Here is a 17,936-nt window from a genome sequence, read left to right as displayed (position 1 = left end):
TCTCTCTCGCACTCCCTGTCTTCAACTAATGATTCAGAATTTTGCATATGGTAAAAACGGCAGCCTAAGTATTTCTTTCATTAAAGGTTTTCTTTGCAAAAAGGTGCTAGCCTTGCCATTTGTCACAATGCAGTTGACTCCATCACCAATACTGGTCTATGCACTGCAGTGTCCACATATGAAAGTTTTAAACCCAACTTTGCAAAGATTACAGAACATCTAACGGGCGACCTGCTTGTCATCCTCAATGGCCATCAGAGAACATGTGGCCCAATGACCCTCATATGAACCTCAATTTGATCCTTGCTTTCCAAAAAGAGGTCAGAGACCTAAAGAAAAAAAAAATTAAAAAAAAAAAAACGTCAAACACACATCTGCATTCTGGAACACGTCCAGACTGTTTGTATGGTGCAAACTGGCCCTTACTTTGCAATAATAGAATACTAAATGACAAAATTTGGGAACTGCCATTGTAGTACCAATGTAATAATTCCATCATCATGCCTACATGCACATTTGTACAGACTGATGACAGCAAAACAGCATGCCCATAGCTGGTTAAATAAAAGAAGCCTGTCTTTCCTTAAGACAGAGTGACCCGCACTATTTGCGGTTCAGCTCTTGGCTCATCCACTCATCCTATTAATGGCTCAAATGTTATTTCTGTCTGGGTTTATTTCAGAGGATTAGGAAGAGCTCCGATGCTCAAGTTTCCTTGACTACTTTAAGAGAAAAAAGGAAGCTGAAAAAATAAAAATGGACAAAAGGTCGAGCTTCACTTTGATTTCCTGTGTTTGTATCAGTTTCAGCCTCCTTGTCATTAAACTCCTGCCGCAGAGACATATGTTTAAAGAATCACACTGCCTACCCCCCCCCCCCCCCCCCCATCTCCAGTACCAGGATAGAGAGAAGGCACAGTCAGCATGTAGCAAGGTCTGTGGGAACTGCCGGCACGTAAAGCTGTCAGCAACTACATAGCCTGTATCCGTTTCGACAGATGGTGCTTTATTAGAACATAAAAAGGGAAGACCACCACAAACATGTTTTTAGCCGGGCATGACTGAATGAAAACCCTACGAAGAGGAGCTGCTGGAGGACAGGCCTGTTTTATAATACCAAACTGCACCAATTACCGAACTTTATGCATGTCAATATACTAATGTGTGCTTTAGGAAAAAGATTAGAAATGTAACAAAGTAGGAAAGGAAGGGTTATGAGAAACAATGTGCTGTACCTTGCAAATTCCACAGGTTTTCCAAAATGTTACACTTCAATCATCAGTAAAAAAAAAAAAATTCCATTCAGATCATTTTCATAAATATTTAATTAAAATAGGAGAAAAAAAAATGGGTTTATAAAATAAATAAAACCCTGTGACTGGTGGATTTCTGCACTTAATCAATGTCAGTCTCTGTAGGGCTGATAGAATACGATTGCTTTCCCTGTGCCCTGTTCACTGCTGCATTCACATGGGTTGCAGTGTGCGGTGGATAATGCAATCGGGCTGCATTTGGTCACAATGTACTTACCGCTCACTCAGGGCTCTCATGCACGCTGCAGCTCAAAGGAGCGACTCCTACAGGCTTTTAAACTCATTTTTTTCTGCCTGCAAACTCCCCTCCATGTTAGCCAACGCATTCATGCACACTATGGCTTTTTTAGGAGTTTACAGACATTTTCCTACAGGCAGAAAAAAAAAAAAAAAAAAACCCCACCAAACTCATGTTTTTGAGAGGCGCTTTTGAGCAAAAGAGACACAGAAGTGCACAAAAAAAAAAAAAAAAAAAACACACAAAAGAGCATAAAAAAGCACGTCATTGAGAGGCTCACCCACTGAATCCGCAAGAGCCGGGTGGCCTCTTGATGATGTCAGAGAGAACATGGCAGCGCGGGACAGAGCTGTAGCATGAGGGGATCTCAGCGGGACAATGCTGGATCCGCTGGATGGGCGAGTACCTGAAATGTTCAGATACCACCTTCAGGTAAAAAATAATATGGGGAGGTTGGCCGGAATTCCTCTTTAACACAAGGCATGGTTTACCAGTTATTTTTTTCCAAACTTTATTTAAATTTCAGATTGACCGCGTGGGGACTAACACAGACATAAGAAGAGCTTCAATGTGTTGCAGAAAAATGCACCAGCTTTGTGGTGTAAACAGTGCACACAAAATATGCCTTCTCAGTGACAGAAAAACAAAACACTGCAAATGTCAGCATGAATGCCCCCCCCCCCCCCAAGTGTCTGCAGCTTAAACTACTTTGGAAAAAAAAAATATTGGAGGTTTTAATTTGTGTATGTCATCTAAAGAACTGAAGCACAGCATACATGGCAGCCTAAACATAATAAGTTAATCAGGTGCTATTATAATGTAAAACACAGTCCGTCTAACATACCTCCAGCACCCATGGTTAGGAAGTTTAGGTTGCCTAAACTTTAGATGATAGGGCAGTGCAGAGTAGGGATCGACCGATTACCGGCAGAGTGGATATATCGAGGGCCGATCTGTACTTTCCCCGATATATCGGAATCGGCCACCAAGGTGACCGATATTGCCGGTATTTCAGGAAAGTGCTTGTACCAGAGTGATGCCTGCAGCTAGAGGCATCACCCCGGTACCTTGCCTAAGGTCCATGGGCAGAAACAAGTTGTGTGTCTCTTAGGCAGTATTTTAGCATTGTCCTCCAATTTAATGTTATAACCACATATCAGCACACCTAGTCTCTGTCACATGTTGTCAATGGGATAAAAACCACCAATAAGTAATCCACAGATAAGTGGTTCACCAATGAAGACTTGAGCTGAGCACCTTGTAACATGCACTTTATGTGCCTTTCCTCCTCTCCTGGCTGCAGGGATGTTTCATACGATGTATCCTGAATACTAGTGAAAAACCGCATGTACTGTGAGGCCAGCTTTATTTTCTGCTAAGACAAAAAGACATCGACCAGCAAAGTAAAAATCTGCAAATTCAAGCTTCTTCTAGCAGTGCTTGTACTCCTTTATCTTATTGCTGCCATTTATGATTTTCTATGCAATTAGGCTGGCCATAGATGGACTGATGGTCCATGCAGAAGTGGACGAATTTCCAGCCATCTATGGCTGTTCCCACTCGACAGAAGTTTATTTAAAATCGGTCAACTTATTTCATATGGGAATGCTGGAAAACTTTTGTTAAACAGTGGCTGCAGCTGCGGATTACTGTATTCCGAAAGTGGAGATTCCCTCTGTCAGAGTACAATGGGGCTGAATTTCTAAAACTGGAGAGTGCAAAATCTGGTGCAGCTGAGCATGGTGGCCAATCAGCTTCTAACGTCAGCTTGTTCAATTAAAGCTTTGACAACGAAAAAAAACCTGGAAGCAGACTGGTTTCTATGCAGAGCTGCACAAAATTTTGCACTCTGCATTTTAATAAATCAACCCCAATGTCCTCAATCCACCTTGCTTGTGTGCATAAGGGAATCTGTTTCTCCTGCAAGAAGAAAAAAAAAAAAAAAAAAAAAAAAAAGTTTATGGGCAGCCTTATGAACACAATGGCTAAGAAAGTAACTCTTGCATTGCAGCTCTGGATCTTGGGTTCAAATCCCATTGGGGACAGATCTATCTGGAGTCTATATGTTCTTCCCACGTCTGTGTGGATTGTTCGCCAAGTGATCAGCTGCCTCCCACAATGGTCCTAGACTTGTATGTGTATTCGTACCATGACAAGTGCCAATAATGAACTAAGAAACCAGTTCCAACCTGTAGACTGAACCAGCTCATTACTTCTGCAAAAATTAAAGCCAAGCTGTAACTAAGAGCTATATTTAATGCAGAACAAAAGAATGTCTTCTTAACCCCATAAAGTAAAAACACCCACAGTAATAAAAGCCGGAAACCTGAAACGCAGTAAACACACCATCTCTGAAAAGCTAAAGACATACATAAAAAACAAGCCACTAGACCCCAAAAGCCAAGCAAGCCAGGCAAAGTAGAGCGTGGGCGATCCCAGATTAGAACGTGGGAGAAGACCTGCAGGAATGACCCATAAACTCTACAACTGTTATAGGAGGCAACTGGCTCATTTTACTGCACAAAAACCACCAAGGCTTTAAAAACACCATATGCTGCATCCTAAAAGACTTTTTTTTTTACATCACGTGGGGAAAAACAAAAAAAACAAAAGAGCCTTTAAATTGAACATACTCCACTCAATTTTTGGCAAAACCAGCAGAGCGACAGACATAAGAGCAATTGTGGCAATACACGGTCAGGAGTGGTTGCATGGATCCAAATGCAAACAGTCAGGGGTTCATTTACTAAGACTAGAGTCCAAAATCTGGTGCAGCTCTGCATAGAAACCAATCCGGTTCCAGCTTTTTTTGTCAAAGCTTAACCACTTTAAGCCCCGGGAAGATTTTACCCCCTTCCTGACCAGGGCCTATTTTGCGATTCGGCACTGTGTGATATTTAACGGACAATTGCGCGATTGTGCGACGCTGTACCCAAATGAATTGGACGTCCTTTTTTTCCCCACAGAGCTTTCTTTTGGTGGTATTTGATCACCTGTGCGATTTTTTGATCATGCGCTATAAACAAAAAAAAAAAAAGAAGAGCGACAATTTTGCAAAAATAACAATATTTTTCAAATTTTTTATATGAAATTCCCCCAAAAAAAAAAATTTAAAAATCAAATTCTTTTTAACATTTTAGGCCAATTTGTTTTCTGCTACATATGTTTGGTAAAAAAATACATAAATAAATTGCAAAAAGCGTATTTTGATTGGTTTGCGCAAAAGTTATTGTGTTTACTAAGGGAAAGATTTGTCATTTTTATTTTTTTTTTTTTTTTTTTAAAGTAATGGCGGCGAACTGCGATTTTTTTGCAGGACTGCGACATTGCGGCGGACAGATCGGACCCCTGACTGACATTTTTGACACTTTTAGATTAGAGATAGAAGAAATATGGCAAAAGAGAAGACCTACTTTTACTAGTTGCTGAAGGAAACACTTTCTATTGGATACAAAAAATTTGTAAGTAATAATTTTGTTTTAAAGTCTTGCAAGTGGGTTCGATGCACATCACTTCTGCAAACAATGTAACAGGTTTCCCACTCCTATTGGATTTATAAAGCCAGCGTTTATATGCATTTATCATTTCTGTTGCAATAAATGATCAAAAAAAAACAAAACATTTAAATCAATCACATTTAATAAAAAAAGTTTAGACATCTGTGCAAGAGGTTAAATATCCTATTGACTTATCTGTGCCTAAATCAGCAGGGAGGAAAAAAGTTGCACAAAAAAATTCCCAAACCCATCCTACAGATACCCCCAACACATCCTATTTCATCACACTAGACTGTCAATGAGGAACTGAGTGAATCTCACGTCAATATAGAATATACTCACACAGCTTTCCCAATTATACACTAAAACATGCTAACAGAGCCATGCACCCTGAAAAACTTCAGCCATTGTGGAACTCCCGACACAGAATGAAAAGGACCCCGACTGCCCCAAAGCCTTGTTACTGTCAAGCTATCACAACTTAATAAAAACACGTCAAACACAAAATAGGAGATAAGTAACTAAAATCACACATGTACAAAACCAAGTCCTCCAAAAACGTATCAATCAGCATTGCACATACTGCAGAAATAAGTGTAAACAGAATTCTCACTAACCATTGCATTGAAGAGTGTTTATAGCTGGCCTTCTTCATCATCTGTGCTAACATTCTGAAATCGCAGCTCACAGAACCTTTGGGCTGGTTCTGGCCAACAAACACTGATATAAAACAAGACCTATTGTTATCTTGTAGCCTCTCTAATCGCTTTTCGAAAAAGGCAATTAAAGCTCACACACCCACATGGCAGCAAGAGTTAATCTTGGCAAGCAACAGATTACGGGATAAGCGACTTACCTGTACGCATGTAATTCCATTTACAGAGGAGCCTTCACAAAGCAAAACAGGTCCCATCAAAACCAGCGAGCAGAACCCCCTTCCCCGAGCAGGAGGCAGGTAAGGGAGCCGCAGACAGAACAAGCATTGTGTAGTGGAATGAAGCGCAGGCAGCTGACAGGAAGAGGGCTTCTATGACCCCAATGTTTGCACATAAACAGAAAAAGAAGAAGAAGCCTTATCTGGATTAACTCCTCCTATACCAGTTGTCTGCAGCCACAAAAATCAAACTTCAGCTCATCAAAATGTGCACAAAAGCCACGGAAGAGAAACTCAGACAAAAGGAACACCCATGGGCTTTGTAACCCAATGCTTGAGCCCGGAGATGGGAGTTTCTATACAGTAACAGCCCAGTTTGAACAGCAGCTTATTACAATAGTGAAATGCCAGCAGTACATCTGTGCCCAGTGCCCCCGCAGCATCTGTCCTCCCCGTCTCCGGGACCAACAATCATTTACATAATTAATGAAGGCACAATAATATCTCCAGCACAGCCTGCAGCATTGACAACTTTAGGAACAAAATCCAACCTTCATCAACATGAAACTGCCTCCATTAGCTTTTTATTTAGCATTAGAGGAGCCATTGTTTAATGCTGAAATCCTGAATTTTAAAAGGGACACTTTCAATTATTTAAGGCTTTATACAGTTCTATAAATACAAAGGATCGAACGCATCCCAAAAGCTTGGATATAAGAATTATCTAAACTAAAGAACATTATAATGCAGCTTACCTGTCCTATATGGTGGATGCGTTACTTTAGTCCACACTTTTTTTTCGCCTTTATTTTAAAGAGTTAAGCCTTGTACACACGTACCGATCGTCTGCCGAACGATCGGTCGTCTTTTGTCCAGGGCTGTCGTGTCTGTTGAAAACTGCAAAAGACTGCACACTAATTTTGTCGGCCAACAACAGCCGACTGCAGAAGTGATGTCATGTGATGGTTCACTTTCCTTGTCTTTTCCGAGCATGCCCAGTCTTGCAAATCTGCTGTCTGTCGGCCGAAATCTGTACTGACTGGCGAACAATCGGCCGTTCTGGTGTTGGCCAACAAAAGTTTTAATGCCTGCACGACAGATTCTGTTCGGCCGAAAATGCGCTGTCGGAAGCATCATACTAACAAGCCGACAATCGGCCGATCGTTCGGCGGCCGACAATCGGTACGTGTGTACAGGGCTTAAGTAAATCCTCCTCTGCATCTTGTACCTATAGGTAAGCCTATATTAAGGCTTACCTATAGGTACTGTAAATATCTCCTAAACATGTACCGTTTAGAAGATATTTACTCTGCATGCAGCCACTGACATCACTGGCGCATGCGCTCTGAAGGAACAGCTGCTCGTGCCGTTCCTTTAGAGCCCCGTGCCGTTATCGTCGGCTCCCACACGCATGCGCGGGATTGACATCATCGCGGCTCCAGCCAATCAGATGGCTGGATGCCGCAAACCCTGAAGAAGGGCAACAGAACATGTCACCCATGAGACAGGTAAGCGTTCAGGACTGCGGGGCTTCCTTCTTAGGTAAGTATTTCATAATGAGCTAGTATGCGATGCTATACTAGCTCATTATGTTTTTCTTTCAGGTGTTTAAAAAAAAAAAAAAAAAATATTCAGAGGTTTACAACCTCTTCAAGCCCCCATTTACACTGGGGCGACCTGACAGGTCGCCGGCCATAGAGAAGCTGTGGACCCGTTCTAATATGAGCGACACAAGTCGCTCCGACTTAGAGAAAGGGTCCGGAGCTTCTTTGGGGCGACCCGGAGCGACCTGCATTGACTTCAATGATATGAAGTCCGTGCCGGCCGCTCCGATGTCGCGGTGCGAGCCGCCCCGGCAAGTAGCCTCGCCCCAGTGTGAACGTGGCCTAAAGCAGACCTTCCCCCTAATGGTAATTTTGTGCTGCCCTCCCTTCCCCTCCCAACAAATGGACATTATTTTACTTTGTTTTTAAACAAAGTGATCTTTCGTGCCTAGGTGGCACAGCTGTGCATGCTTTGGTTTCTTGGCCATATTTGCATGTGCAAGGTTTCCCACACACAGGCAAAGAACTATTTATTTTTTACCCTGCAGCCTATAAAAGCATTGCACCTGCAATCAGCAGATTGGGGGTGTAATGCCAGGTTCCTGAAGACTCTTATTCAGCTGCCAGTACAGGCATAGAGTTCCCAAACTGCAGGAAGACGCAATAAAGCTACAAGAATACTCACCAGCGCCCTCACAGTTCATTGAAAACTACAGGCGGTCTGCTGCAATGGCGGATGGTAGTAAATCCATTCACAGGAAACTGAGTGAATGACACAGACGTGTAGGCGAAGCCCCCGCAAGGCCGCACTGTTTTTGAATTTTGACATCAGTTGCATGGAGAGGATTCCCCAACTGCTGTCACAATAAGGGATCAGTGGGGTACGGACAGCTGCTTTTGGTAACATGTTACACCCTAAATATGGGTATAACAGGTTATTAAACATGGACTTATCTATGTGCTTTAATTTAGTAACACTTCTCGTCCTAGGGTGACAACCGTACTGAGCAGCATTGCAGCCCTAGGACATGGAGTGTGCTGGGAACACATAACACAATGTTCGGACTACATAACACCCCCCTCTCTTCTCTATAACAGATAGAGGTGTTTTGTAGTCCATGGAGATATCAGTTAACATTGCTCCCTGCTAACAGTCTTGAGGCAGAGAGCACACAGGGAAGTTATCAGCTCAAAAGATTTCTGGCTGCAGGAATTTTTTTTTTTTTTTTTTTTTTGTGCAAAAAAACACAAACACACACGCACACACACACACACACACACACACACAACAATGTTTTCATTGTATATAAAGTCAAAGAGGAACAAACAGGATGTTTATTGCAAGATTTCAGGGTAACTCAGATCCCTTTATGCTTTATACATTAGACTAATTACAAAAATATAAATTCTATACCAACGTGGTATGGAAAAGGCGCATTTCCGGCACAGCGTTCAAAACGCACTGCCTTTGCATTTTGCTGCGGGTGCCAACGCATTAATAGCATTGCAAATGCAGTGCATTTGCGGGCACTAGATTGCACAGTACCATGCGATTTGGTGCAGTTTTCAAATGTATTACATTGGTGCGATACATGGCGATTTCAGCCCGTTCAAATGAATGAGCTGAAAAATCACATTGCATGGGAACACAGGAATGTGCAGCATGTTCCTGTGCGATTCTGGTGTGAACCGGCTCTAAAGCCTGAAGAAGGGGATCTAAGGCATTCCAAACGCTTGCGTTGTTAACATCATAAGTAACCCATAAAAAAGGTATCACTCCACACTTTGTAACATGCAATTCATAAAACTTGGAGTTTATCACCCCTAAATAGTACACAAATGTGTCTCTAAACGCTTTAGAAAATATTCTCCCAGACATTTGCTTTTTTGGCACAACTCACAAAAATCTGTCAAACTTTATTTGAAATCTTGCTTAAAACATACACACTTCCTTCAAAACTATAGACGCATAAACCCAAAGCCCACGTGCAGGGCAATGAGCCGATTGGCTTCACACTTCAACTATTTATTGCGTGTTTTTGTGCATTTTCCTGCACGCAACAATACTCAAAATCACTGTGGCCGATCACATCTCTACGCTCAGTCACTTAAAATGATTTTTTTTTTTAAATCTATAATGATGAACTTTTTTTGGTCTCAGACTAAAGTACACAAGTGGTTTTGTTTATTATTGCATCTGAACTGTCTTTTCTCTGCTCTCCTTCCCCAAAATAAAAAACAACACTGAGCTAACATGCATTTGCACAAACACTTGCAAAATACTAGAGCTGCACGATTCTGGCCAAAATGAGAATCACGATTTTTTAGCTTGGAATAAAGATCACGATTCTCTCATGATTCTCTGTGTAACAAAAAAAATTGGGATAACTTTACTGTTACGTTTTTTTTTTTATTCATTAAAGTTTATTAATTGCGTTTGAAAGACTGCTGCGCAAATACAGTGTGACGTAAAATATTACAACAATCGCCATTTTTTTCTGTAGGGTCTCTGCTAAAAAAATATATATAAAATGTTGGGGGTTCTAGGTACTTTTCTAGCAAAAAAAATGATTTTAACTTGCAAGCAACAAATGTCAGAAAAAGGTCCAGTCTTTAAGAGGTTAAACTTCCTTTCTCCCTGGCAGAGGGAAGGAAAAGATACAATGTAATCATTTTTGTTTATAGTTACTGGGAGACTTATGCTGATAGGCGTTTGCGGGAGGAAAGATACAATGTAATCATTTTGTTTATAGTTACTGGGAGTTTTCCACAGCTGTTTTCTCTGCTCCCTCAGCTATGCAAAGAATCGAGAATATGTCAGGTTTAGATCGTCAGTGGGGGTGAATCGAGATCGCGATTTTCATACGATTAATCGTGCAGCTCTACAAAATACTATAAAAATATGCATCTGTGGGGGCAAAAAGATACATGTCTCCAAATCAGCAGAAAAATGCTGAGGTGTGCATAGGGTGCCTAATCCATACAGAAAGAAAACACCATTGAAAACTAAAAATATTATATTATATATATATATATATATATATATATAGCACAAAAACAATGTTTATCAAGGTTCTTAACAGGTAAGAAAACACCATAAACCAGTGTGTCAACTCTGGTCCTCAGGGCACACTAAGAGGTCAGATTTGAAGTATTACCTTGAGGAGATGCAGGCTAGAATACTGCAATCACTGAGCAGCAAATTATATCACATGTGATGTATTTCAGTTTTCTTGCAAACCTGACCTGTTAGTGGGTCCTGAGGACCGGAGTTGAGAAACCCATCCATAAACATTCAATAAACACATCTATCTCCAATGTATTCTATTCATACCAAGGACATGACAAACCACCCAGGAGTAAAAAGATTCTCAATACAGAAACACATCTATAAACACTGCAGGTGAATAGGGGCTTCAATGGAGGAAGAGAACATGTCACTGGAGGAGTTCTGCTTATTTTCAGACCACCATGCGGGTCTATTTATCCAGCAGGGGAGCCAGGTGTGCAAGCAATGCAGCAATTTCTCGGCAGGCCCAGCTGTCATCTGTTGATGTATAGAGAGCATGGATGGACAGGGGAGAGTTCACATGTAGAGGCCGGCTGGGCACAATGACAGACCACCAGCAGGGCTCCACATGGCACACTCCTACACATGGGTCTGCATTCATAGAAAACACAGACAAACTTAGACTGACTGCTGTCAGTTTATAATCAGCAAGGACATTGCTACACAACAGATGACACTGCATTAAATCCTGCAGAACCACTACACCTAACTAGAAGCAGATGTAAACCTCGGCCGCATGACATGGGGCTCAATTTACAAAGCTAACACGCTGGGATGAAGAGACTTCCTGTTCACAAAAGGCGACAGTTATTTTCAGCCGAGTCCAATGGGATCTGAAAATAACTGTCACATGGCCAGTCACATACCCTTCTGTTAAATCTTTGCGAATTGACTCCCTAGGACTCGTTCACACCACATCTATTGATCTATAGATCAATGCAAGAACACAGATATCCTTTATATTTTGCAAAAAAAAAAAAAAAATTGGATATGAATTGTGTATTTTTGCATGGAAAAAAAAAAAAAAAGTATTTTTTTTCCCAAAAACTGCATTTGAAAAACCGCTGTGCAAATACTGTGTGACAAAATTGCAAAACCCACCAATTTATTCTCCAGAGCCTTTTCTTTTAAAAAAAAAAAAAAATTGGATTTTTGACTTACCCTAAAATCCATTTCTCTGATGTTCATTGACTGACACAGCTCCTGATCTTCTTAACCATTGGGTTATACTGCCCCTACAGGAGTGGGACACTTGGCAGATAAAGTCTGGCTAGGTCTATGGGCAGTCACAGGGGGTATACTCCCTCTCTCTACTATAGGTACTCCGTTTTTTTACCAGCAGTGTCAGAAGAATTACAATTCCACAGAGAGGTGGGTGCCGTGTCCATTAATGAACATCAGAAATGGATTTTACAGTAAGTCAAAAATCCCTTTTTCGCCCTTTCATTCATTGACGGACACAGCTCCTGATCTTCTTAAGCATTGGGACGTCCAAAAGCAGTGTTAAACATGAGGGGTGAGAACAGCAGAAAATTCCCCAGGCTAAACCATAACCAACCAGGCAACAAGGAGCTCAACCAAAACAACTGGAGTCAAAAAAAAAAAAAAAAAAAAAAAACACCCTCAAAGAGGATCAATTCCTCTAATCAGCAGCCTACAAACCTTGCGGCCAAAAGAAGCATCCGCAGATGCCAACACATCCACTTTACAGAACTTTGTGAAAGTGTGCACCAACGACCAAGTGGCCGCCTTGCAAAACTGCATCACTGACGCCTGACAGAAGGCCCAGAAGGCACTGAGCGGCCGAGTAGAGTGCGCTTTGACAGGGAGAGGTCACAGAGGAAGCGGACAACCCTTTCCGAGGCCCATCCGTAAGCACAAATAGTGAGTCTGACTTCCTGAAAGAAGAAGAAGATTGTTCAAGTAGCCCAGGACCACGATCCCCCGCTGACGTAACAATGCTAGCATCGGGGACAACACTTTCATGAAGACCCAAGAAGCGGAGGTGAGACCAAAGGGTAACGGTCCAAACTGATAATGCTCCTCTCCCACGGCAAAGCAGAGGAAGCGCTGGTGACCGACACATATTGGAATGAGAAGGTAAGCATCCTTGATGTCGATGGGAGGCAATAAAAAACCCCTGATGCAGAGAAGCCGCAACAGTGCGAATGGACTATTCTGAACTTCTGCACCCAAACAAAGCAGTTCAGCGCCTTGAGGTCCAGAATTGGACGCACCTTGCCTTCCTTCCTGGGGACTGTTAACAAGTTTGAGTAAAAGCCCTGAAAATGTTCTGGAAGCGGGACAATCACCCTTTGAAGTAAAAGGTCTTGCACTGCCCCAAAGAGCCTGTAAGCGGACCGGGTATAGTCACACATTGGAAGGAAAGAAGCTTTCCGAAGGGTAACACCGAAACTTAGTCTTGTAGCCAGACTGTATGACTTCAAGGACCCACTTGTCTTCTACCAGGGAAGTCCACGGGTCCGGGAACCAGCGATGTGAGGGCGCACCCTCATGCTGAAGAGACCTTGTCCACGGGTCTGGAGAAGCCCACTCATGACTTGCCAGACCAAGTTCGCTTGGATCCTCCAGAGGAGGCACTGAAGGGCTTCGATCCATTGTCAGTCAACCCCGAGGGACGAAAAAAAAAAAAAAAAAAAAAAAAAAAAAAAAAAAAACTTATGAGGCGAGAAGGAGGGCCCAGGTCTACGACGAGGGTCCTTGCCCTTAGTGGCCTGCGGACGAAAAGGTACCTCCCCCCCCCCCGAGACCTTTAAATGTCATCCAGAGTAGCACCAAACAGGCGATCTCCTTGAAAGGGAAGATCGGTCAAGGCCTTTTTTTTTTTTTTTTTAGAAGTCTGGTCCCCAGACCAGCCAAAAGACACGCCGAAGGGCCTCTGCCACTAGGGGAGCCGCTTCCAAAGAGGCATCAGTAAACTGCAGCCCCTGGACCAGCTGGTCCGCCAGCTGAGCAAAAGCTAAGGCCATTCCGTCAGAGTCTGTGACACTAGGGCAATGGCGAATATCGGCTTCAGTCTACTTCTTAAGAGACACCTCAAAGGAATATCACCTTGCAAATCGCTTAGGGACCCCAAGGGGATGCTTTGGTCACCCCCACTCTTGACCACGGGATCTAGATTATCCAGCCCGTCGCCCAGTCCGGCAGTTAATTGTACATCTCACAGGAAAAAAAAAAAAAAAACAGGGGGAAAAAAAAACGAAAATCTATCTAAAAGAAAAAACTTGCCAGGACCAGAGATCCCAGCAAGAAACTAGGTCCTTACTACTGACTAGGCAGAAAAAACCTATAGCAGAGAGAGGGAGTATACCCCCTGGGACTGCCCATAGGTGTAACCCGAGTTTTTTTTCTGCCTATTGTTCTCCTGTAGGGGGCAGCATAACACAATGGTTAAGAAGATTAGGAGCGGTGTCCGTCAAAACGAAAGACAAATAATGTTTTTTGGTTCTAACTAATTTTCTAGCAAAAAAAAGAAAAAAAGGAAGATTTTCACATGTAAACAAAAAGGGCCAGAAAATGCCTGGTCTTTAAGTGGTTAAAAGCAGCACTCCATCCAAAAGGGAAGTTCGGCTTTAAGGACTTGTTCCCGGCTCCTCTTGCACAATTGGCATTTTTTGAGGAGCGGGGGCAGGTAAATGATTTTGACAAGAACCCGATTCCCACATCTGTTCCAAGCGCCATCTCAGCAACAGAAGTTCTCCTTCCTTCATTCCTCCCCCTGCAGTCTTCTGGGATACTGACAGGTCCCAGAGAACTGCATCCACCATTCACAATGTACCACGGGCACCCCGCTCTGAAGCCGCAAGCTGTTACAGCCGGTTGCCCATAGTGAAGATGCTGTCGCTGTCGAGCAAGGACAGAGGTTGAAGACGGCTGGGCTGAGTACACCGCTGGATCATGGGACAGGTGAGTGGCTGTTTTTTTTTTTTTTTTTTAAAAAGTCTTTTTTGTAGCTGCTGACTTATTTTTTTGACAGGTGGCTGGAGCTCCTCTTTAAAAGAACCATTTTCACTCTTTGAAACCCGATGCCGCTGATTTCCTCCATCCACGTCCTGTCTACACACTGTATGGTCCCATGCATACCTGCGTGTCACGCTAACATGCGTTTTCATTCACGCTTTTTTAGCCAATTTTCACACCAGAGCATAGGACAGTCCATTCACTTATATGGTCTGCTCTACACATGACAAAAAACGCTCCAAAGAAGCTCCTGCACCTTTTTTTTTTTTTTAGAAGTAGGGCATGCTGCATTTTTCTGCACTGCAAATGCAGGGACTGTGCTACAAACGCACTTCAGATGCACTGCAGGGTGCCCCTTTAAGCAAACCCTAAAAAACATGGAAAATGCACTGCAAACGCAGCAGAAAACGCACTCAACTGCATGTAAATAGGAGGTCAAAAAACACAGTTATGTGCAGTTTCTGGTGTGAAAGGGCCTTAAATGCTTCTATTGAAATCAATGTAAACACTGCAAAGACATCACAAAGGCCCTTCTGACATTTAAGGCCAGTTCACAGCACAGAAACGCAGTCTGGATGCTTTCTTTTGATGCATTCCGGTGCATTTTTGGCACATTTCTGGTGCATTTTTGGCACACGTTTGATGCATTCCAGTGCATTTTCCCCCCGCCTTAAGGGCCAGCTCACACCAAAGAAACGCAGTCTGGATGCATTTTTTCATGCACGTTCTTGATGCAGTCCAGTGCATCCCCTCCACTCTTTTCTTAACCTTAAATAAGGACATGTACATTCCGGTGCATTTTCAATGCATTTTACCGCTTTCCAGTACAGTCCAGTGGATATATATATATATATATATATATATATATATATATATATATATAAATAAATGAAAAAAAAATGCAGCATGTTCTCTTTCTGGAACTGACCGTACTGGTGTGAACTATGCCAATAAAAACCATACAACATACTCTCCATGCATTTTTAAAGCAGAAAAAACAAACAAACACTGGACTGCATGTGGTATGAACTGTCCCTTGAGCCCCCGTTCACACTGGGACGACCTGTGAGGCGACCTGGTCACCTCAGGTCGCCTCCCATAGGGAAGCTGCGGACCCGTTCTGATAGGAGCGACACAAGTCGCTCTGACTCAGAAAAAGGGTCCGGAGCTTCTTTGGGGCGACCAGGAGGCGACCGCCATAGACTTCAATGTTATGAAGTCCGTGGCGGCCGCTCCGAGGTCGTGGCGCGCTGCTCGCACCGCGACCTCGGAGGTCGCGGTGCGAAGTAGCGTTGCCCCAGTGTGAACGGGGGCTTACTAGCTAAGGTAATAATACAAAAATCCATGCAAAAAAAAAATAATAAAAATAAACAAAAAGTGTGCCTGGCAAGCATTTAAAGCCAAGAAAGCCCAGTCCAAAAACTTATAGAAAAATTCACTGCAAGCGCTGCACAAGACGCATCCAGGCGCACTACAAATGCATGTAAACATGAAGCAAAGCACACAGTTCTGTGCAGTTTCTGGTGTGAATGGGCCCTTCTATTGACATCAATGTAAACACACTGGAAATGCATCACAAACGCCCTGATGACATTTAGCCCCCGTTCACACTAAGGCGACCTGGTCACCTCACAGGTCGCCTCCCATAGGGAAGCTGCGGACCCGTTCTAATAGGAGTGACACAAGTCGCTCCGACTTAGAAAAAGGGTCCGGAGCTTCTTTGGGGCGACCAGGAGGCGACCGCCATAGACTTCAATGTTATGAAGTCCGTGGCGGCCGCTCCGAGGTCGTGGTGCGAAGTAGCATCGCCCCTATGTGAACGGGGGCTTAGGCTCGATTCACACCAGCGCTACTTTTCAGCCTGACAAGTCGCGCTCCCTCGCGGTCCATTGACTGCTACAGAACCCGTTCTAATAGGAGTGACACAAGTCGCTCCGACTTAGAAAAAGGCTCCTGTACTACTTCGGGGCGACCTCGGAGCGACTTCCATTATGTGAAGTCCATGCAAGTCGCTCCGAAGTCGTGGTGCACGGGACTTCACAAGTCACCCCCGAAGTAGTACAGAGTCGTGCCGCCCCAGTGTGAACCGACTCTTAGGGCCAGTTCACAGCACAGAAATGGCAGTCCGGATGCTTTTTTTGCATGCACAATTTTGATGTTTTTGGTGCATTTCTTTCCCTCGCCTTAAATAAGGACATGTGCAGTCTGGCGCATTTTTGATGCATTTTACCATTTTCTAGTACAGTGCATGAAAAAAAATGCAACATGTACTTTTTTCCTGGAACTGGCCGTATTGGTGTGAACCATCATTGGAAACCATATATCCTGCTATCAATGCGCTTTTGATGCAGAAAATAAAACACACTGGACTGCATGTGGTGTGAACTGGCCCTTAGAAAACATTACTAGCTGATAAGGTGATGATACAACAAAAAGAAAACCTACACACAGAGAGGGTGTCCGGCAAGCATTAAAAGCCAAAAAAAGCCCAGCCCAAAAACATAGAAAGTCACAAACGCTGCATGAAACACATGCAGCGCACACCAAGCGCATGAAAAGCCATGCAGTCGTGCCGTTTCTGATGTGAATGGCCCTAAAGAAATATGTAAACGCACCAGAAACGCGCCGTTAACGCATCAGGCGCAATCCTGTGTGCTGAGATGATGTGTGCGGTGTAAATGCGCCCTCATACCATGTGTGCAATGTATGACAACACAGGAGTGTGATTGCAGGACAGTGGTCAGCAGTGACAGGAAGTTGGAGGAAGTCCCTGGCAGGACTGAGCCCTCCATTGGAGGTGACAGGCTCAGTGTGATTCCAATGTCAGTCCCCTCCCCCTTACCCGGTGCTGTGGTTCCCGGTGAGTTCCTCGGCCTCGGTGTTGCCGGCCGCCCCCGCCGCCGGGAGGAATGTGCCGGACTCCAGCAGCTCCCCGCTGCCTCCCGCTGTGTGCGGCGCCTCGGGCTCTCCTCTCTTCTCCGCCTCCACACTCCGTACTTTCCTCAGCTGCTTCCTCCTCCAATCTTCCCGGGACTCCCCTCCGCCTTCCCCGGGCACAGTCTCCGGACTGCCGGACGACGAGCTCCGACTCCCCGCCGCAGCCGCCATCTTCCTGGGGCCAGGTTTACATTCGTGTGGGACAACCCCAAGGGCCAGGGGGAGGGCGGAGCCCGGGGGAGGGGGCGGGGACTGCGAGCTTCGAATTCTGCGTAACCTGGGAACAAGCCTTTCCGGCCAGGTACGCAAACGGCGTAAGGCAAAAGGGTCCGCGGAGCACCTAGCAGCGCTCTGTGAATAGCGAGGGGTCGGCGCTTCTGCGCTGGTTACCTGTTTACGCCATTAGCGTAAAGACCTTTCATGGGTGTGTGCGGTGAGACTTTACGTAGGGGCAGGTAGAGGGTACGGGCTGCCTACGCAAAG

General features: G+C 44.0%; 1 protein-coding gene across 2 annotated transcripts in view; it reads right to left on the bottom strand.

Moving 5' to 3' along the window:
• The window catches only part of MAP3K1 (mitogen-activated protein kinase kinase kinase 1), a 130,928-nt gene extending 113,260 nt beyond the window's left edge, over window positions 1–17,668 (bottom strand). The window contains exon 1 of one of the 2 annotated variants that reach the window (XM_082257625.1): window positions 17,359–17,668. In XM_082257625.1, coding sequence (XP_082113751.1) covers window positions 17,359–17,624 — 266 coding nt within the window. In that variant the 5' untranslated portion in view covers window positions 17,625–17,668. Of the gene's footprint in view, window positions 1–5,903; window positions 6,158–17,358 lie in introns of those variants that run through there. The other variant, XM_082257624.1, reaches the window with a different exon arrangement.
• Between the last annotated feature and the right edge of the window lie 268 nt (window positions 17,669–17,936).

The sequence above is a fragment of the Pelophylax lessonae genome (assembly GCF_965119305.1).
Source record: "Pelophylax lessonae genome assembly, chromosome: 1".
Lineage (NCBI taxonomy): Eukaryota > Metazoa > Chordata > Amphibia > Anura > Ranidae > Pelophylax > Pelophylax lessonae.
The sequence above is the reverse complement of the archived record's forward strand: the minus strand, read 5'-3'. Positions and strand labels throughout refer to the sequence as shown.